General features: G+C 42.2%; 1 protein-coding gene across 7 annotated transcripts in view; it reads right to left on the bottom strand.

Moving 5' to 3' along the window:
• MCF2L2 (MCF.2 cell line derived transforming sequence-like 2) overlaps positions 1–19021 on the bottom strand; it is a 135004-nt gene that overhangs the window by 24174 nt on the left and 91809 nt on the right. For all 7 annotated transcript variants that reach the window (XM_088523851.1, XM_088523853.1, XM_088523854.1 and 4 more), the window contains exons 16-22: positions 15943–16009; positions 14742–14857; positions 13360–13429; positions 8397–8489; positions 7934–8026; positions 5456–5581; positions 1122–1343 (exon numbers count right to left, since the gene is read on the bottom strand). In XM_088523851.1, coding sequence (XP_088379977.1) covers positions 1122–1343; positions 5456–5581; positions 7934–8026; positions 8397–8489; positions 13360–13429; positions 14742–14857; positions 15943–16009 — 787 coding nt within the window. The remainder of the gene's footprint in view (positions 1–1121; positions 1344–5455; positions 5582–7933; positions 8027–8396; positions 8490–13359; positions 13430–14741; positions 14858–15942; positions 16010–19021) is intronic.

Below are 19021 nucleotides of genomic sequence, written 5' to 3'. Positions count from 1 at the left end.
GTCTGCTTGAACTTAGCCAACTTTTACCCCTATCCTGTCCATCTACAGAAATTTTCAATCTGAGGTAGGTGGTGATTTTAACTCACCATCAATGACCTGTTGGGGTGGGAGAGGAAAAGGAATGGGATGGGGCTTTATGGTGTTGCGTTGCTTAATCTGGAGATTTAACAATTCATCTGCGAGTCTGAATAACAAAAAATTTCACAACGATATTCTGTTTGCTGAAACAAAATCAACCGGTGAGTCATGAACTAAGTTCCTAGCTAGACAAGACAAGGAACTGAGGAAGAGAAAATAATTCTAGATTTTTTCAATGATAGCTTCTTAATAACAAGTTTTAACTCCAGCTGCTACTAATCTTAGCATCCCATCTTACTTCTGTATTTTGTTCATTGCCCTTATTTTGACTTGTCTTGGACTGAGATTTCAAAAATTCAGCAGCAAGAATCATGACATAATCAAGGCCAACTCCACAGAAACTTCAAACATTTGTATCAATGATATTTGCAATGACTAGTTCGCTTCTTGAACCAGGCTCTACGACAACTCCTGGCTGGTTACCCTGGCACAGGTTTGTAGCATTCCAATTGATAATGTATGTTTTATGTCTGAAGTCACAAGTGTTATATCAATGGGATTAAAGGAAAAACTTGGTTTACTTGCAAATTTTAACAGAAAATGTCCTGATTCATATCTGGAAATATCACTCCTGCAAATAAGAGGGTACTTCTATTACGCTGTGATTCATCAGTAGCTACTCTTGACACAGAGTATATCTGCTTGACTGATGCTGGTAGCAAAGCTCATAACAAAACTGAACTTGGAGGATTTTTATGCTCCGTGGGACACCGAGCAAAGAACACACAAGGTGCTAGTTTGTTTTGAGCTGCAAAACCAAGGTTCAGGTCTGAAGCTGCAGGACACATGGCTAGGTTTGCCTCCAAATCAAAACTAAAATTGGAGCCTCCATGTCCTTCAAGGTTGCAGCATACCTGCAGGTATGGATATATTCTTCATTTTGCCACAAGGAAGCATCCCCATCTTGTATTTAAAATGCCCAGTGTGTTTTGAGAACACTAAGTAGATTTACCTCTTTCCCTTCCCATTACCAAATGTATTACCTTCAAAGAATTTTTAAAGCTGTATGAAGCTGTCTTCTCATGGCCGTCTGTATTCTCTTCCCGTTTCTTGCAGAAAAGTAGCATCTTTGTGTAGAGAAAGAGGTGTCTCTGCATTGGTTTGAATCTAGCCAAGTCCTTCACTTTGTTGTGTCCTTTCTTGTGGTCAGTCCACACGTTGAAGGAACCTTGCATCAAGAGCTTACCAAGCTCGCTGACATCCCCCTAGCAGGCAAGGAAAGCAGAAGCTGTATCTTAATGGACTAGGGCAATCCTGGACACAGTCCTTTCCTCTAGGGATGTTTAAGGTTTCAGGTGCCCAGGCATCACTTGTCCTGGAGGGGGGAATTGTTGCAGCTGGAACTGTGTCTAACTGTACCTAGTGTCTAAGATCAGTCTCAGGACTTCTTTGGACCTGTCACACTTTTCCCTCCCTGTAGTGACTACAGAGGAAACCGCTTTCAAGACTCTTGAGCCCAAGGCAGTGTGTAGGGGCACTGCAGCCAAGACGTCCAAGCAAAGTCCTCGACTCTCAAAGACAGAGGTCCAGGTTCTGCTTTTCTACAAGTATCTCACGTATCCCTGGGCAAGATCTTGAAAAACGCGTAGATGTCTGAAGTGCCTAGGGGTATGTAGGGGTGTTAATTCTCTCCCATTTCAAAACAGAGCCTTTAAAAGCTTTCTCACTAGTTTCTCAGCTCACCATCTGCAAACTATGGAATGCTGCACAGCTGTGGTCAAAGAGGAAGTAAATACACTAAAGAGTCATAAAAGTATCTGAGCAAGAAAGTAAACAGCAACCAGACCTTTCTGTTCCAAAGCCTTTGTCCAAGGGGGAAAGACTCCAACTGATATAAATGACATTTGAATCAAATACCACCAGCACAAACATTTCTAGCATAGTTCAATACTAAAGGGCACAATAACATATGAATAGAGGAAACGGCAACATCTATATCCTAATGGACTTCAAGAAATAATGATCCTAATTACACTGGGGGCAGGTTTTTCAGGGAGTGCTTTGCATAAATTTAGGGAACAAGCTGAGTTCATTATTAAAGAACATATTTTCAACATTTCTATGTGCTGTTGATTATAAGGTGAAGATGTTGTCTACCAGAGGGAATATCTGGTTTCTGGAAGCACAGATTGCAAGTTGGTCTCCTCCTCGCTCCCCACCCTCTACCCTACATTCACCAGGAAAACCAGGATTTGATTAGGTACTTCAATACTATTCCAGGACATTATAAAACTCTCCAAAGCATTAATATAATAATAATTTCTGTAAGTCTCTTATCTCTAATTTACAGAGTTAGATTTTTTATTCCTGCACACAATATTGTGTTCACATTTCCATGTGCACATGGGTGTAAACTTATTGAAGAAAGACAAAATTAAATCAAATAAACATATTTTCTGTGTTGTTTTGACAATGATGAGACCTTCTAGCCACTCCAGCTGCTCTTTGGTGTGGCAGGGAGCTCCAGAGGCTCAGTTAAGCTTTTACGACGGGGCTATGTCTTCAATCTTGGATCTGGGACTGGGGTGATAGCAAGTGTATTTTGTCCTAAAGGCTCTTTAATTAAAATGGAGGATTTCACCACTAACTCAGGTATAATTATTTCCTCTTAGAACAATACATTGTTTCTCTTGTTTATGGAAGATGAGAGATACATAAGAATGAGTCAGGTGCTGATCAGCAAACTACCCAGGCCTGATTGTGTACAAAGGCCAGAATGAGAGTAAGGAACATCTCAAATTCCTGTGCTCCAAACTTTCCTCTACTTTTTTTGTCTTTTCCTTAAAAAATAAAATTAAATTAAACTAGAAAAAGCTAGCAATTCCTTACACAAGAGTTCAGCCCCTCAAGCCTGTATGTGCACACCTTCAAGAAGCAGAATTGTCTATGCAATTAGCAGCACTCAACAGCTACCACAAAACCTGCCTTTCCTCTGGCATAACGTCCTTCTCCGAAGCGCGTTTCCACCACACCTCTGTGGGGGAAGTCTCCCCCAGCTGGGGTGTGGATTCCTGAGCAATGGGAAGGGTTTATCTGGCATCATAGCTGAGCAGCTGACACAAGCAGAAGGGAGAGAGGAAATTATTGGGTTGTTCTTCCACACTTTCGCCCCACTTCCTGATCAGGTAACAAACTGTCTCAGGAATGCTGTCAACACTGGGCTACAAATGCAGTCATGATGAATCTTTTCACATCTTTCAGCTCACCTGAGAAAGCACAGGCAAAAGTCTGGCCCTCAGAGCAAGCATGGCAGTCACCTCATGGAAATCTGGCAAATTAAAAAGTAGGGGCTCAAAATTGACAGGAATCATCTGTTGAATTCCTGCATAAAAACCTGCTCTGAGATTTGAAAGCAAAGAATATGCAGAAGTGATCCTGACCTCAACATTTATACGGACAGGGATCTGCATGGGGCCAGATAAGCTGCCTTTGAATAGACCCCTTCTACCCAGGCTAATGATGTCACCTTTCTAGGAGAAGCTCTTCTGTCCATCCCTTACAGAACTGTTTAAAAACAGAGTATTTTTGGTAAATAGTTGTAACTATATAAATTTAATCTGGGAAAGACACAAGGAAAGCTGTGTTGCTCCTTTAGGGATGACCCAGGAGCAGGGGAAACAGCGGAAGCCAAAGATGTGCCATATCCACAAGCTTTCCACACCCGTATTTACAAACCCAAGTCTGCAAAAATATCCACGCTTTAGTGTCTGAAGACTTTAGTCCAAAGACTAGAGCTCTAAAATTAAGTTCTGAGACACTGAAAATTAGCCATTACCAGAATGGCCTGAGGATCTACAAGGTATTGCTCCCGCCACCTAGAAGGCTGAAAAACACACACTGATAAAACAAATGGATTAAAAAATGCAAACAAACCCACCCACAGGAATAGTCCTGCAGATACAAATGAAGACTTTGTTGTTACAAAAGAGAAACTATTGAGCAAGCTAATGCATTCAGCAAAGTGCAAGCTGCCAGTGTGTGCAGCAATCGCTGATAATCCCAGGGGAGGCCAGGAGGTTGTCACTGCAACCAGCGATTCAGAAGCCCCATCAACCCAACCCACCCTGTGTGCTGGGCCCTGTGTGTGGCCCCAGGCTAACGCCACCTGGCCCCAAACAAGTCCAGAAAGGAAAGTTTGAGGAAACTCGAAATCCAACAGAGATGTGTCCAGATGTTCATGCATACTGCTTTTGAAAAAGCTTTTCTCGAAGTGTTCCCTGGGAAAGTTTGTCTTAGACTCTACTACTGTGATGGAAAAGTGCATCTACTAATATCACAAGGCAGCCACTGCTTCATCTTCAATGCAGCAGCCTACGAATTTGTTTCCTTGTTTCAGATGTAATGCAAAAGCCACATATTCAGCTGTGCACAGCAGTGAACTTACAGCACTCAACTGAGCAGGCAGTTAAATTCTTTTATAGAATAATTCTGACACAGAGGGTGTGGTCTCCTCATCTACCAAATACACATTTACACAAAGGAGAGAATGAGAGAGATTAAAACTACTGATGCCACTCCATTCTTTAAAACACAAAATAAATCTTCCCACCCAGAAGTGCTTGGTACAGATCTTGGAACCTTTCTGGAAATTACATTCAGCATAAGGTCCTGTTTTTCTGGTGTTCAGACTAAGTGCCATCAGCCTATCCTACAGTTCTTTAAACCAAACTGTTGAGAATATTGTTTTTTCTTGGAGGCTTCACCATACAGCTGCTTCAAAATGGGCAATCACATCACTCCGAGGCCTCACTTCCTCAGATGCCCTTCTCCCTGGTGTGTCATTCACTTCCACTTCGCACACACAGGCTCATTTTCTGGAGACAGCACCAGATCTTGCAATTCAGCTGCCTTCTGTGGAACCTCAGCAGAGCTATATGCTGCTTTGTGCTGTGGTTGTTATTGCTTATTTCAGATAATGAGCTTGTCATGCGCAGGGATGGATCCTATTACCCACTTTAAGACAATTTTTTCCTCCTGAGAACAAGAGATGTGGAAATGCTCAAATTACATAGAAATTACAAGCAGTTTCAGCAAATTTCTTAAACTGTTTCTGGTTTCATCTCACCTACAAATGAGTTTTGGGTCTGATTAGTCAGGATTGAGTTAGTCATACTTCCTCCTCACATTCTCACAAACCACCATGTCATACGTATATGTCAATAGGCATTTTCGTCACCACAACATGCCAGTAAGTGGCCTTATTCAAAGATGTGGCATAGGCTCCTGCAAAGGGAACCAGAAACAGGCTCCAAATGACCACGGATGATAGGAACTTTACATGGGTGAAGATGAGGGTACAAGCAACACCAAAAAATACCTCATATCCTGTGATTGCTATCTGGTGCATGGAGTCATTAACTGATTTGATGATATCAAGCACAGTGGCCAGGGCCTCTTCCAGTTCAGCGGTACCTTCTGAGTTCTTGCTACATTTCAACATTTCCTGATTAAACAAAGATAAGAAAACGACTTGAAATCTTATTATACCAGAAGGCACTATAAGACAGTCCTCCCTGGTGTCTACACTGCATAGACAAAGTAGCAAAATTACAGAATTATAGGAGAAGAGGAAAAAAGAAACAAACAAAAAAAAAAAAACACAAGCCACAAGGACATTCACTTGGATTATCACTGCAGATAGACAGTTTGAGTTCTTGCACATTTTTAAGTTTTATGGATTAACTTAAGATTCTGGCACATTTACAATGATCTTTTGCATATCACAAAATTCTATCCAGCTTTCTCCATCTCTGTGAGACAAGTTACAAATCTATATTTGGAAACCATTTTGGACAGCAATCTCAAAGCACAATGCTGGCCTATATCTCAAAAACTCATTAATCATTATATCCCACTTGAAATAAGGAGGGTTACTCCAACCATTGCACAAGGAGCAAGAAACGAAGCTCTGGATAAGTCAAGAAGCATGTGACCAAAGCCAAGAAACAGTTCAAAAAAAAGTTCAGGGAGGGCTCAACTTCTGTAATCACTTCACATACAGAGATTCTATTTTGAGTTCCTATTGGACAACATTTGCTATTTCTGTGTGGTTTTTCCTTGCTACTTATCTCTGAAAATTTCTAATCAAGGCTCAGGATTCAATTCTCTTCCTGGAACCAACTGAGTTATAACCTATACAAATCCTGACAGACACTCAGATGTTTTTAAATGAAGTGCCTTGCCCCTTTTTCAACATACAGAAATGCCCTGAGCCTGATTTAAATGGACTGGTTGTTTTTTTCCACACTGTATTGTATAGAAGATAGTAATTGCCAATGAGTACCTATTTGAGATCAGCATTGAGATCAGCTGAAAGAATAGATGAAAGAGAAGGTTTGATTGAATGCAAGTTTCACTTCAGAGACACAAGCTGTGAAGAAACTAAGGAAAAGACTATTGCAACAACCGTGCCTCACTAAGAACTGCACAGTAAGAGAGTTCAGTTTTGTTTCCCCGTGCTGACCAGAGTACCAGCAGAAACTATGCTCCAGAAAAGCACTCAGGAATGAAGCAGGATACTGCTGGATTTTCTTCCTTCATCTTTACTACAGTAAAAATGAGACCCCCGTTGTCCTGGTGGACATCTGAGGCTGTATGGTCTTTTACGTGGTTTTCACCCAGGTATATTGTTTTCAGCCACATTTTGGGTTTGGAAATCTCCTAATCCAAAAGCTGTGAGGCTTACGTTCCTGTGAAACAAGGCTGAAGGAAGGGTAGTTCTCACAAACCCCAGACAGCAGGGGCTGAAACGCGTGGGTGAGCAGTGCTCAGAGAGTAAAAGCAAGGTGGATTCATACGGTACCTGCTCTACAGTCCCTAAAACCAGGACGGACCCGAGGTCTCTGCACAGCTTTTTTAATATCAGCTAAAATGATTGCAACCAGAGGGTTGCAATAATTGTGACCCAAATTTTACAGCTCTTCTGACCTAGAATTTACAGCTCGTCTGGCATGCACCTTTAAGGCATTAGTTTGCTACCAGTTCTTCACAGATTCCCTTCCTCCTACACCTGTAGAAGCTCCTGCTGCCTGGGTCTCAGTGTGGCATCTACACGAGCCTCTGAATGCCTGACAAGTTAAACGTCCTTGCCAGCGTGCAGTGGCTACGTACAAAACTTGTCTGACTAGCTTCAACCCCAATGGCTGTAACCTGTTTTGCTTGAGAATTATACTCCTTGATCTAATCTTGGTTTATTTACAGGCATATTTCAAATTAAAAGCTAGATCTGGTTTACTCCTGCTCTTCTGAAGACCTTGACATTTTCTCCCTTCTCAAAAGAATAGCTTCAAGAAATAGAGCCAAATTTACTGGATTTACTGAACTTTTGGATTAAGTTGAAGTAAATCTACCACAGTCAGAGAAATTACATCTTTGCTAATATTCTCCTTCAATATTTGGATTTTACAACTTTGTTTCAAGCCAAAAAATAGGTTAGAGAAATACCACACAAATAAATGAACAGCCACATCCTCACACGGTTTAAACCGGAGCAATTTAACTGGAGTCATACTAACTATTAGCAAATAAGACTGCAGTCTAAAATCTTCACTGCAAGTTTCACAGTAAGTTTTGTGACAGTACACAGCATTGCCTTAAAGGCCACATGAAGTAATAGCAGTATTTATCCTGAAACAGAAATCCTTTGTTTGACTCTGTTGCCAGCCTACAACTTAACATTACAAATTATTTGTTGATGAAGTGAGAGAGGATTTATTTCCAATTAGTCCTTCAGAAAATAATGCTGACATGCAGTTCTTTAAGTATAACAAGCTTTGCACTCTCATGGTGAACTTACCTTTAATATCAGCTGGTACTTGGTGATTCTCTGAACTGGTTTTAAAAGATAAGCATCTAGTGAGAGCTTATGATCCAATTTACGCTGACATTCCTGTAAGGGACAAAAGAGAAGAAAAATATAATTGCTCTTAGAAATACAGTTAAGACATCAGGATGTAAGCTATGGTTTGAAAATCTAAAGAGGATTTTTCTGTGGATTAAAGGAGAGAAATTTGTTCCACTGCATATGAGTTACTTGTGCTATAGTGACTCCTATCCACAAAGTCTACTTACTATCTAGTCTATCTAGACTACCTATCTAGTCTCCTGCAAAGAGATATTGACACATACCAAGCACCTGCAGTCAGTATAAGAAGCATGCAGAAAACTTTTTTTTTTTTGCTAAGCTTTCTAAAGAAAGAAGAGATTAAAAGGAGAAAAAAATGACAGACTCTCATTGCCCATCTGAAGTGAAATTCCACCTGAAAAAAGCTGCTGTCTCCACACTGTCTCCAGAGAGCTTCAGACCTTGGTTTGTTCTGACAGTATTTTTCATATATTTGGAGGTCCTCTTTCTGTAACAAAAGGAGAGCTTAATTAAGATAAAAAAGAATCCACAGAGCACTTGCCATTAGTCAGACTTACTCTTACCTTCAAGTTTAAGCATGAGAGTGAATTAAGTCAGAGGCAGAAGTCTGTTTATAAAATATACTAAAGCTTTTTACTTTTGTAAAGTTAAACACACCGGAAAGTGAGATTTTTAAGGGCTCATACAAGGCAAGGAGACTGCAGACTGGAAGACGTACAATTTAATTGTAAGAAAGACCAAGAAAGTCCAGTTCATGGCTTTGCTAGAGACCATCTGTGCCATTTTGGAGGTCCACATTTTTCCACAACATCTACCAATTTAAGCTTTTTGCCATTAATTGGAAATATGGAAAACCAGCACTGGCGAAAAGTTCCTGTTCAACACAAAATCATCCATATACAAGATTATCCATATACAAATTTTCCTGATAGCAAGTATAAGCAAACTTAAAAGCCCCTTTGGCTTCCTTGCATCTTCCTTGCACACCACTAATGCAAAGTAACTGAGGTGTTACATTCTCACTTAACTTTACCTGGTACTAACTTGTTCATATGCCCTTACTTTATTTGCCCAAAGGAAAATTACTGGCAATTCTTACTAATCTTTACAGACCAAATTGCAAGTGAACTTTCCAGAAAATCAAAACTTAAATTAAAAAAACTCTGACTGATGAGCCTGTCGTGCTTTGGTCTGATTGGTCCTGCTCTCTCAGGTGACTAGTCAATGACTAGTTGCTTGGACACAACCATTACCTTCCAGAGATTTGAAAAGATGGCTTGAAAACAAACAAACAAATCAGAAACATAATTTTTGTTAAAAGATCTGACACAGACAAGTATTTACCAATAATGCTGAGCACCTAGCCAGGGTTTATGTGTTGAAAGCACTTTGAAAATAGTGCTGGATCTCAATGGCATAAGGGTGAATTAGGAAGTGGGAAGTTTGTGGTGTTGAGGTGCCAGGCCAGGCAGGGAGAAGCGCTTAAACTCTGCTCTCTCCAAATTAGAAGTGGGTGGATACACTTGACTCATACCTCATCCTCCTACGGAAGCCTATGGCAAAATCTCCCTGTCTTCAGTAAACACAAAGGCAATTCCTCTGGCAGGGGAGAGGTACCTCGAGCTCCCTGGGCTACGTGGGCAGAGAGGGACAGACAGGCTGTTCCTCTGCCCGGTTCTCACTCGGGGAACCACGAGCCAGGTTGGCACAGAACCCAGCTGCCCCTCTCCTTGTGGATGTGCCCACAGTGAATCAAAGGCAGCACCAAAAACAAAGCTCAAGAATTGCTGCGTCTCACATCCGTACTGCCAGCCCCCTAGACAGTGCCTATATCCTTGGTGCAGGAAAAGTATTTCCTTCTGTGTAGAGTTCCTACATGAAATCGGTGTCCCCCACAGCCCTGGTGTCACCCGGCCGAGCCAGGCGTGGAAGCGGCGCGGTGCTGCGCAACACCCCGCTGCGCTGGGGATTAGGCAACGCGCAGGGCTCCGCCGCGGCTCCGCGGGATAACAACAACGGTGCTGTTTCAAAATAAGCGCAGTTTCCCTCCCGCAGATAGGATTGTTTCTACACGTTGCCATGGTAGGAAGTTAGCAGGGGGTAAAACCTGCAAAACTAAAGTCATCAGAGGGTTAATCAAGCATTACAATTTGATTCTCACCCACAGGAGACTAATCGGGCTAGACAGGTAGGACAGAGGCAGGGATAGTCCAAAACAATACTAGGGGTACAAGAAAAGTACCCGTTTAGTCTATAGGATAGGTAAAATAATCATCAATCACTTGCTTCAGTGGAACAGCCCTATACTGTCATAAGGTACTGATGCATAAAGTAGTGACACCAGCTCAAACAGCTGTTTACATCCTTAAATCCAGTTTAATTTTTGTAATAGTGAAAGGAATAGGGAATTATTCATGAAAAGATTAGGAGCAGACCCCAAAATCTCAGCAAACAGTTAATTATTTAATTACTCAATTCTCAATCATAGCGTTCTGTATTTTCATATTCGGAGGTTCTGACTGCCTGCTTGTACTTTTACAGCATGCTCATCTCTGCCTGCAATGTTTTTCCTTTCCATGGTGACTCCTATCTTGGGATCTTTGTAAACATTCACTCACAGTGTGTTTTCTAGGGCACATAGGCACAGCTCCAGTTATCTTTGTTGGGTGCTGATTTGCAAGTATATTTTGCTTGAAATTGGAATGTAGCCCTTTGAATGCAACTCCCAGGCTTACAGTCAGCTGTTACAGTCCTTTTGTAGGTAGCTTCATTTTCTGAATGTTCCTTTTCCCCTGAACAACCAATGCTCCAACTGTTGATTCCTGACAAATTATTTTCTTTTTCCGGGATTAGAAATATGAATTATGAACACATAATGGTGGTTAACACACATCTTTTGTTTCTTCCTGAGCATTCCTACTTTGGTTTGCCAAGGCTTTCCTCTCAATCCCATGTTCAGCAGACCGGCCCAGAGCATCCCCCTTGCTGGGCCTGCCATCCTCCAGGAAGGAGGGTTCAGATCCATGGTGGCAGCTGAGCTGGTGGCTCCAGCGGTGCTGGGAATGCATGGGGACACGGCAGGGGACTGAGGGATGCTGCCCAGCGCCAGCATGTCCTGCCACAGCTCTCAGGGTGCTTGAAGGCAGCGCTGGAATCCGGGTTGAAAGCTCCTAGTGTGATCAGAGGGGTCCAACTCTCCAAAAAGCACCAAGTTAAAAATGAGCCTGTTCCTCACCACAGGCCCACCACGACGTTGCAGCAGCAGCGCTCCGGCCAGGAAGGTTCCAGCGGTGCCGAGGGGCAGACGTGGAGGATCAGCGCGGCGACAATGCGAGTTTCCTCCCCGAGCCAAAGCAAGCAGCCGTAACTCACGGGGCAAGGCAGGAGCCTCCGCTCGGCGGGAAGCTGCCCAGGCACGGGGAGCACAAACACACAACCAGGCTTTTGTTTGTGCCTCCCAACGCAGGCCAACAGAAACAGCAACTTGCTGGATTTTCTGCGGCTGCTGCTTCAAAGAGAGCGTTAGGGAAAGTCCTTGAATCAAAGGTGCTACTGTGTGAACAGAGACAGCTCAGGGAGAGGCGGCCGCTTTCTTAGCGCGAGATTTGAAGTAGCACGAAGGCAAATGCATGATTTAGCTTCTAATCCCATAGATTTACTGTAGCTCTTTGACTGTCCCATGCTAACGAAGATGGCAAAGGGACCAATTTCCTTTCACTGCTAGCCGAAAACCTGCCTTAGCACTGCTGAGTTTATATTGGTAGAATAGTGAGAATTGGGCTCATCAGCTGTTTTTGCAGAGAAAGACACAAGCCGCAAAATTTAAAGATGGCATTTGAACATTCTACATAATTATAGGACCAATTCTGTATCAAACCTTTCTTTCTAGCTCCCAAATCAAGAAATATTTGGAAGCTTTAGGTTATTTGATGCTCCTTGGATACTGAATCCCCAAGTTCTTTGAAGACAGCTTATCCAATTTTGCATAATGATTTTGCTGCATCATTTTCCTGCTCTGCATCTGGATGTTAGGAGAGCAACTAATATTTTTAGTACAAAAGCCTGATAACAAGCATTCCAACAAAGAAGCTATTTTGGAAAGCAAAGAAAAGATTCAATTTACTTTTTTGACAAAGCTGAAATCTTTAATATACCACTCTCCCCTATTCCCTCTAAATCATTTAATATTCTCTGTATTGAACATAAACATTTAAACCAGCTAACTATTGTCATTCCTTTTTGCTTAGAAGAGAAAGCAAAGAGTTCCATAAGTTCCATAAGAGTTCCATAAGCACCATTTTCAAGTGCAATGTAACATTATACATGTTAGTTTTAAACATATACTAACAAGTAGTTTATGATCTGCAAAAAAAATGGGGAGCTTGTCTTGGGACTATGAATGCCCCATCACCTAATATCAAGCTTGATATATCTCAGCAAGTAGAGAAATAAAAATCATATTTCAAATCAGATCTCTCTTCAGGGTGAGAAATTAGAAAAGGTGGGGACAGCAGCCAAGCCGAAGACTCAAGCAGCAGAATGTGGAGGGGTGTGAAGAGCAGCAGCAGGCCGGGGTGCAGGAGTGTGACCGCAGCAGGGCGGACAGCAGCAGGGAAGGCTTCTTTGAGGCAGCCCCTTGACTTACTTTGGTGAAATGCAACCTCTAGCAACACAGAGCAGGCAGCAGGGATCTTGTTATACCAGAGCTAACAGAGGCAAGTCACTTCCAGGAGTTTCTCGTTCTAAGCAGAGGGTCTTTTTCCAGCTGTTCCATCAGAGAACGGCAGTGACCCACCAAAACAGGTTTTTCTTATTAGCAGGGTCTCTGCATGAGTGCTGTAAGCACAGGCACCTTTTGTTATGCCACAGGAAGCAGTGCTAAGAGCCCCTCAGCGCGAGGAGCTGGGGGCTCCCCATGGAAAGTGTTGCAGGATTTGCACCCTGGGAGCCACAGGAAGCCAAGACGTCTGAGCAAAACCACCCTGCTGGGTGGTTTGGGGCTTTCCAATGAAGTGGGCTTGCTCTGCTGTTCAGCAAAACTGGGTCACACTCAACAGAAGGGCAGCTAACCCTTGCCACATCACACGACTGAGGAGGTTTCTGCTCGACTGTCGAGTCTGGGAAGAACAACCAGCCTTGCAGGGGCTCATGGAGCTCCTGGGGTTTCGCCACCCAAGGGAGGTTGGGTGGCTCTGTTGGACCAACTGCTGGGAATTAGGTCCCCAAACAGCGCAGAGAGAAAAGAGGTGGGATAAGACAGAGATGGGATGTGCTAGCCATACTCAGAGCAAACGTCTGTAAGCACTGTAGGATAACACTACAGATACTCATACAAACCCACAAAAGAATTTACTTACTCTTTTCAAAAAGCATCGGGCAAGAAGCTCGGGATTTTCAATGCAATTTTCCAGCTCCTTAAGGAAAATCCTGAGGAAGAAAGGAAAGCAAACAATAAAGGAATGTCACATTCACGCTGTGTGCTAGCTTCCATGCAAATCTAGATTGAAAGCCACAATTCTGCTGTAAGAGGATGGGGGCAAGGTAACAATCCTGACATCTAAAGAAATACATTATTTTAGAAATCTGGGATGCAGTTCACAGCCTGAATCACCAGTATTACAAGGTTTTCATTTGCTCTCAAGCATCTGATGCATCTTATCCCTTTGGCTGCTGAGATTTATGTCCAACATGTAGCCCTAACACTTGCCTACTTTTTGGTTCAGAGGATTTTTCAGAACAGCTGGAAAAGACAGAAAAGCTCTATCAGATGCAGTCGCTTAATCAGCAAGGAGTGAAAATGTAGGATGCAAACTCCAAAGGCATCTGCAGTGAGGGGTGGCCAATGCGCCAAGCACCCAGGGAAAGAAAGGCCAGGCTTCCAAAACGAGGGGAATGTCTCCTCAAAATGAAGAGACAAGTTTTTATAATGATCGGTAAATGGGAGGAGATTTTTCTGTTATGTATTGAGTACAGTACTCTGGTATAAAATTTAAACTTGCAAAATAACTTTTTCCCCCCCTATTATGTTCAACTACTTGTTATATTTCACATGCTGTCATTACCCAAAGGAATTTTTAGATTCTCACCTTGGCTACAGACAGTTTTAATTTAATTAATTGATTTAATTCAGAGAGAAAAGAACAGAAATTGCCCTAAGCTTTGTATTTCAGCAGGGGTATAGTCTTGCTTAATCTTGCCCACAGTTGGTGTTCTATAGTTCTGAGCTCAGCTGTACAATTACTGACACATGGCTGCAGTGTGGACAAGGTTTCTGAAAGGGTTTATGATCACCAGAAGGACAAAATTCCTTATGAAAAGCGTGATCTAAACTATCTTCTGGTGATAGGAGAGCAAAAACACAGGACAAAAAAAGACGAACACTAGAAAAACTTCCTTGCAGAGAAGTTTTGCCAGAGAAAGAACATCAGTATTTAGTTCTGTGACATTTACCAGCATATCAGGGGAGGCAGTAAAATACTCGCCGCTAGGGACATTCCAAATTAATGATGCCAGGGGAAATCAGTAGCAAATGCACAAAAGGGTTTAATCATTCACAGACAAAGAGATGAAACAGATGATCTCGGGGGGGATCCTCTGCAGCTGGGTTTTATAGGCTGTGTGCATGCAGGCAACAAGAGGTTGACTGCCTGTGTACGGGCAAGTATGACAAAGTATTCTATGTAAAGGGAGAGGACGGGAGCACAGGAGGGAGGAAGGAGACACGACGGTTAGCACGTGCCTGTTGTGGAATTCATAGATTTCTGGGAGGTTGCCAAAAAGCACATCCTTCTTGTTCTGAAGTGCGGATGGGATCAGATGCACTAAATTGGGATTATCCATTTCTGAAGCATACCCCTGTGGAGGAGAGTGGAAAACAAAACCAGGCTATTTTTACCAGGGAAGAAATACAGCGTTTGAGACACTGAAACCCCCCCAAGCCTCTGTACTTTTTGTTCTCAAACAGAGCTAGTGTACAAAGGCTTCTCCTATGCCAGCTTCTTTGTTGGTCCCATCAATTTCTGGTGATTCCAGTTCTCCCCGGGGCTTTTACCCCGTTAGTTGTGCAAATAGTTTTAACCACAAATGAACAGACTGCTGGATTGACAAAAGATGAAATGATGTCCCTAGAAGTCAAAAGCCATTTTGGCTGTGGAGGGATGGAAACTGCTAAGTTTGATAGACACTTAATCCTTCTGCTACACTGTTTCATTGCAGAAGGGTTATTGGGATTTACTAATTGAGCTGTGGTATCTGGTTTGATTATTTGGTTGTTTCTGGTAGAAACTGGGTTGTATTTCTTTAATACAAATGTTGAGAGAAGAAGATTCTGAGTTCAGATTTTAAAGGTCAGAGTAATATATCAATAGTTAGATCTGTCAGCTCTCACAGACTGAGTCCAGTAATGAAGCAACCACAAGGGTGTGAAAAGAAACTACCCAGCCCTTCAAACCCTACCCAAATACCAGCATGACCAATCCTTCCTCAACCCCTGTCTCCCCACAGCCGGAAGCCCTCGAGCTCTGTACACACACAGTGACCTGATATCGCAAGAGCTTTGAAAGCTCAGGGGTTATAGTCACAGTGACCATAAACAAGTGAGGAAGAAGGCCTTCCCTCTTCTCAATCATTCTCTGAAGCTACATTTGTAAAAATTTATGGAAATCAAAGGTGTTCTTTCTGAACCCTACTGATGATATTTTGAAAGGGCAAATTGCCAGCTATTCCTCTGCCCAAAACTTTGAGATCCCTGTGAACTTCATCATTCTGTGGCCTGGGGTCAGAAGGAGCTTCTTCCTCTACACTCTGAGGCAGGATGTTCAAAACAACCTTCTTTCTTTCCATCTCCAGGGCTCAGTTATCTTGCTAACAGAAAGCTCCTGCAACTCAGTGATGAGTTAGATGTTAAGCACCAGAAGTTTTTACAGAAGCATTTGTCTTACCTCTATTATACTTTGAAGTTCTTCTACATAAACCCGTTCAGTTTCTATCAGCTCATTGATTATGTGGCTAAAAGAGAAGAAAGATGGAGAATTATAGTGTTTACAAACTGCTACAGAAAGTACACACGAAAAAAAAGTTTCCTCTTCCAATAGTAGCTAGCAATAGCCAATAAAAGGATTTTATTTCCCACAGCTTAGACTTTAATATATTGTGAAACCAGGCAACAGTATGGTGTCAGAAGTCTGAAAATACAAAAGTAAATTAGAAGAAAAATATGATGATTGCCCAGCACTCTGAGTAAAATATTATTTTTACTAATTACTCTTCTGAACTAATGTTTTCATGGTTGCTCTTCCGGAGATTTGGGCAATTTTACCGGCTAGAAAAGGAAAAATGCCTAGTATTCCGTTTCTGGTCCATGCTCAAGGAGACTCTGTAACCACACAGCTGTATCAAGAGGAGCCCCAACACCAGAAGGGCACTTGCGAGTAGCATTTAGAGCAACTGCTGTGTGAGCAGTCAGAAGCAACACAAAACCTGGGCCTCAAAGAACAGGCAACTATAAGCATTAACACCAGCGCGTGCATTTGTCCGACATCTCTACCACATACCACAAGTAAAGATGAAACCACACGCACATCCTTGATGGCAAGCACCAAGGTTACATCTGGATGGTCCTCTAATTCTGGCCCACAATTCCTTCACTTACACGTTCTAGAATTTTTGCTATCTAAAGTCCATCTTGGACTTGGTGCTCCTTGGAGACACCTCAACCTCAGGAGCTACCTGCCACCTTACATATACAGTTGACACCATTAGTCCCAGGTTTTCTCCAGGGAAGGTACTCGTCCAGTGTGTGTTACTGGCCAAAGGCATCATGATGAGCTTGGGAGGTGACATGGCACAAGTGCTGCAGGAACTGTGATTCTGGCCAAAAGCGCAGGCTTCTGGTATTTCGGGAAGAGCTTTCCAAGACAACGGATATGATAGAAAGCAGCTTCTCTGCTGCCCAGTGTCAGAAGCATATGAAACATTCCAAGTTTGTTTTCTAAAGGAAAAAGATGAAGACCAGGAATTCATTTTCACCACTCCTGGTGGGAACTTTGGTCTGCTTCTGTCTGGTTGCCTATCTTTTATACAGCACATAAAGGTCTTGCAACCAGCTAGGCTCCATTACTGCTTTATGGACTACTCTGAAAAATGTGAGAAATACTAAGAAAATAAGACCTTACCTTCAACAGCTCCATAATGTTTCAAGTTTTATCATAAAATAACTACTATCTCATAGGTACCATACCATGATACCATAAGCAAAGACAATATCCTCAAGCATCCCAGCCCACCATAGGAGTACTGGCTTCATTTGGTTAACCTCCACATCAGTTTTCAATTGAGGGAATTGTGAATGAGAAAGCTAAGTGCAGCAACAGAGGAAACACCTTCACATTCATCACTAACCAGAACTATTGCACCTGGTGACAGCAGTACACCTGGTGACACCAGCACAGAGGGCTTCTGCAGCACTATCTATGCTTGATCTCACAAAGTCTTGCAGCATTTGACTCTAAACAGTACAAAAGCTCTGCCCTTATTTCCCTGCATTTGCACACACCTTTCAACAGGAAAATAGCACATGTTTTGGGTGTGCTCAGAGTATTAGATTTCGCCCTGTGAGATATCTACACTCTAATGCACATTCATGAGAATTGCCCAGGATATAGCCTAAGGGGCCAATGGCCAGAAAAACAAAAATGGTTTTATAAACATGAGCACTTACAGCTGACAAAAACAAAATCTTTTCTGCTTAAAGCTCTGTTTTCTTTTAACAGTTATTGCATTTACTGCACAATCTAACTGCAAGAGGGACAAGCAGATTGTAGTTGTTCTAGTAATATTAGCATTTGCAATGCTGAGAAGAAATCATATGGACAACACACAGTTTCTGGAATCAACAATTTTCACTTCACAAATAAAAGGAGGGCTACCCAACTGAACTGACAAACCTTATCTAATACAGGATACCAGCGGTTATCGAGGTCAATGACAAACTCTGGGGGCAGGTTAGACAGCTTTGACAGTGGTCACCACTTGCTTCAGACTAAGTAGTTCAAATTATATTAATCACCCTGGCTATCAGTTTCAGAACAGAAAATTGATCATTCAGTTTAAGTAACCAAAAATAACTCACACAATACTACAGACACACGGAGGTATAATTTCCTATGCAAATACCATATTTGCATGAGCACAACAGTGTGGCCTAGAGACTGGGCATACACTGCAGCTGTACACACAGCTATAGGTTATTCAGTGATAGGTAGAAACATTTTAGTTTTTAGCAGACTTCAGAACCAAAGCATGATTCAATTCTTGATTCCCTTGGTATAACCAGAACTGTATTTACACACTGAGTCGGAGAAAAGATCTAGCATTGAGTTTTAAACAGCTGTTCCATCACTCAAACATTTTGAAAGAAACATCTTTAACATCAATTCTAACCTAAATTTAGGAAAGCCTCAATTTCTGTTTACTCTTTCTCTTTTCCAGATTCCAAAGGCCTAAAGTAAGACAGTGGGTCTTGCCAGGTTATGCAGCACACAGAGGGAGCTCTCCTTCTCTGCAGTCAGGACCTCTTGAGGTTGGTGTAATACTCACAAAGCCCATGTCTGCAGATCTGCTGCATGGTGTGAAACACATCGCTCAGCAGGTGTGACCAAACCACCCCAAGAGAAACTTCATTGTTTTACATACTGGTGCAATAAATGCTCATTTATCTGCAGAAAAGACACGGGTCCTCCATATGCTATTTATTGTGCTACAGAGCAGACTGCACCATGATCAACTGTGAACCCAACACAACAGCTGACTGACCATCATACCTGAAAAGCAAATTCTTATTCCATAGGTTTCCTAGTACCCTTGTCATAGACACACAAGAGTGTGATACCTTTCAAAAACACAACTCTAAATAATCCAGTAAGGGGAAGAGCGGCCTTTAGAGTATTTTGATATCCACATTTCTAAGAAAGATGAAGCAAGAATGCATTATTGTAATGCTTAAATCTTTTTTGACTCAAA

This window comes from Tinamus guttatus, unplaced genomic scaffold, assembly GCF_059628265.1.
Source record: "Tinamus guttatus ecotype Peru unplaced genomic scaffold, ASM5962826v1 Tinamus_guttatus_pri_ptg000198l, whole genome shotgun sequence".
Taxonomy (NCBI): domain Eukaryota; kingdom Metazoa; phylum Chordata; class Aves; order Tinamiformes; family Tinamidae; genus Tinamus; species Tinamus guttatus.
Note: the sequence above shows the minus strand (reverse complement) of the source record. Positions and strands in the feature narration are given on the sequence as shown.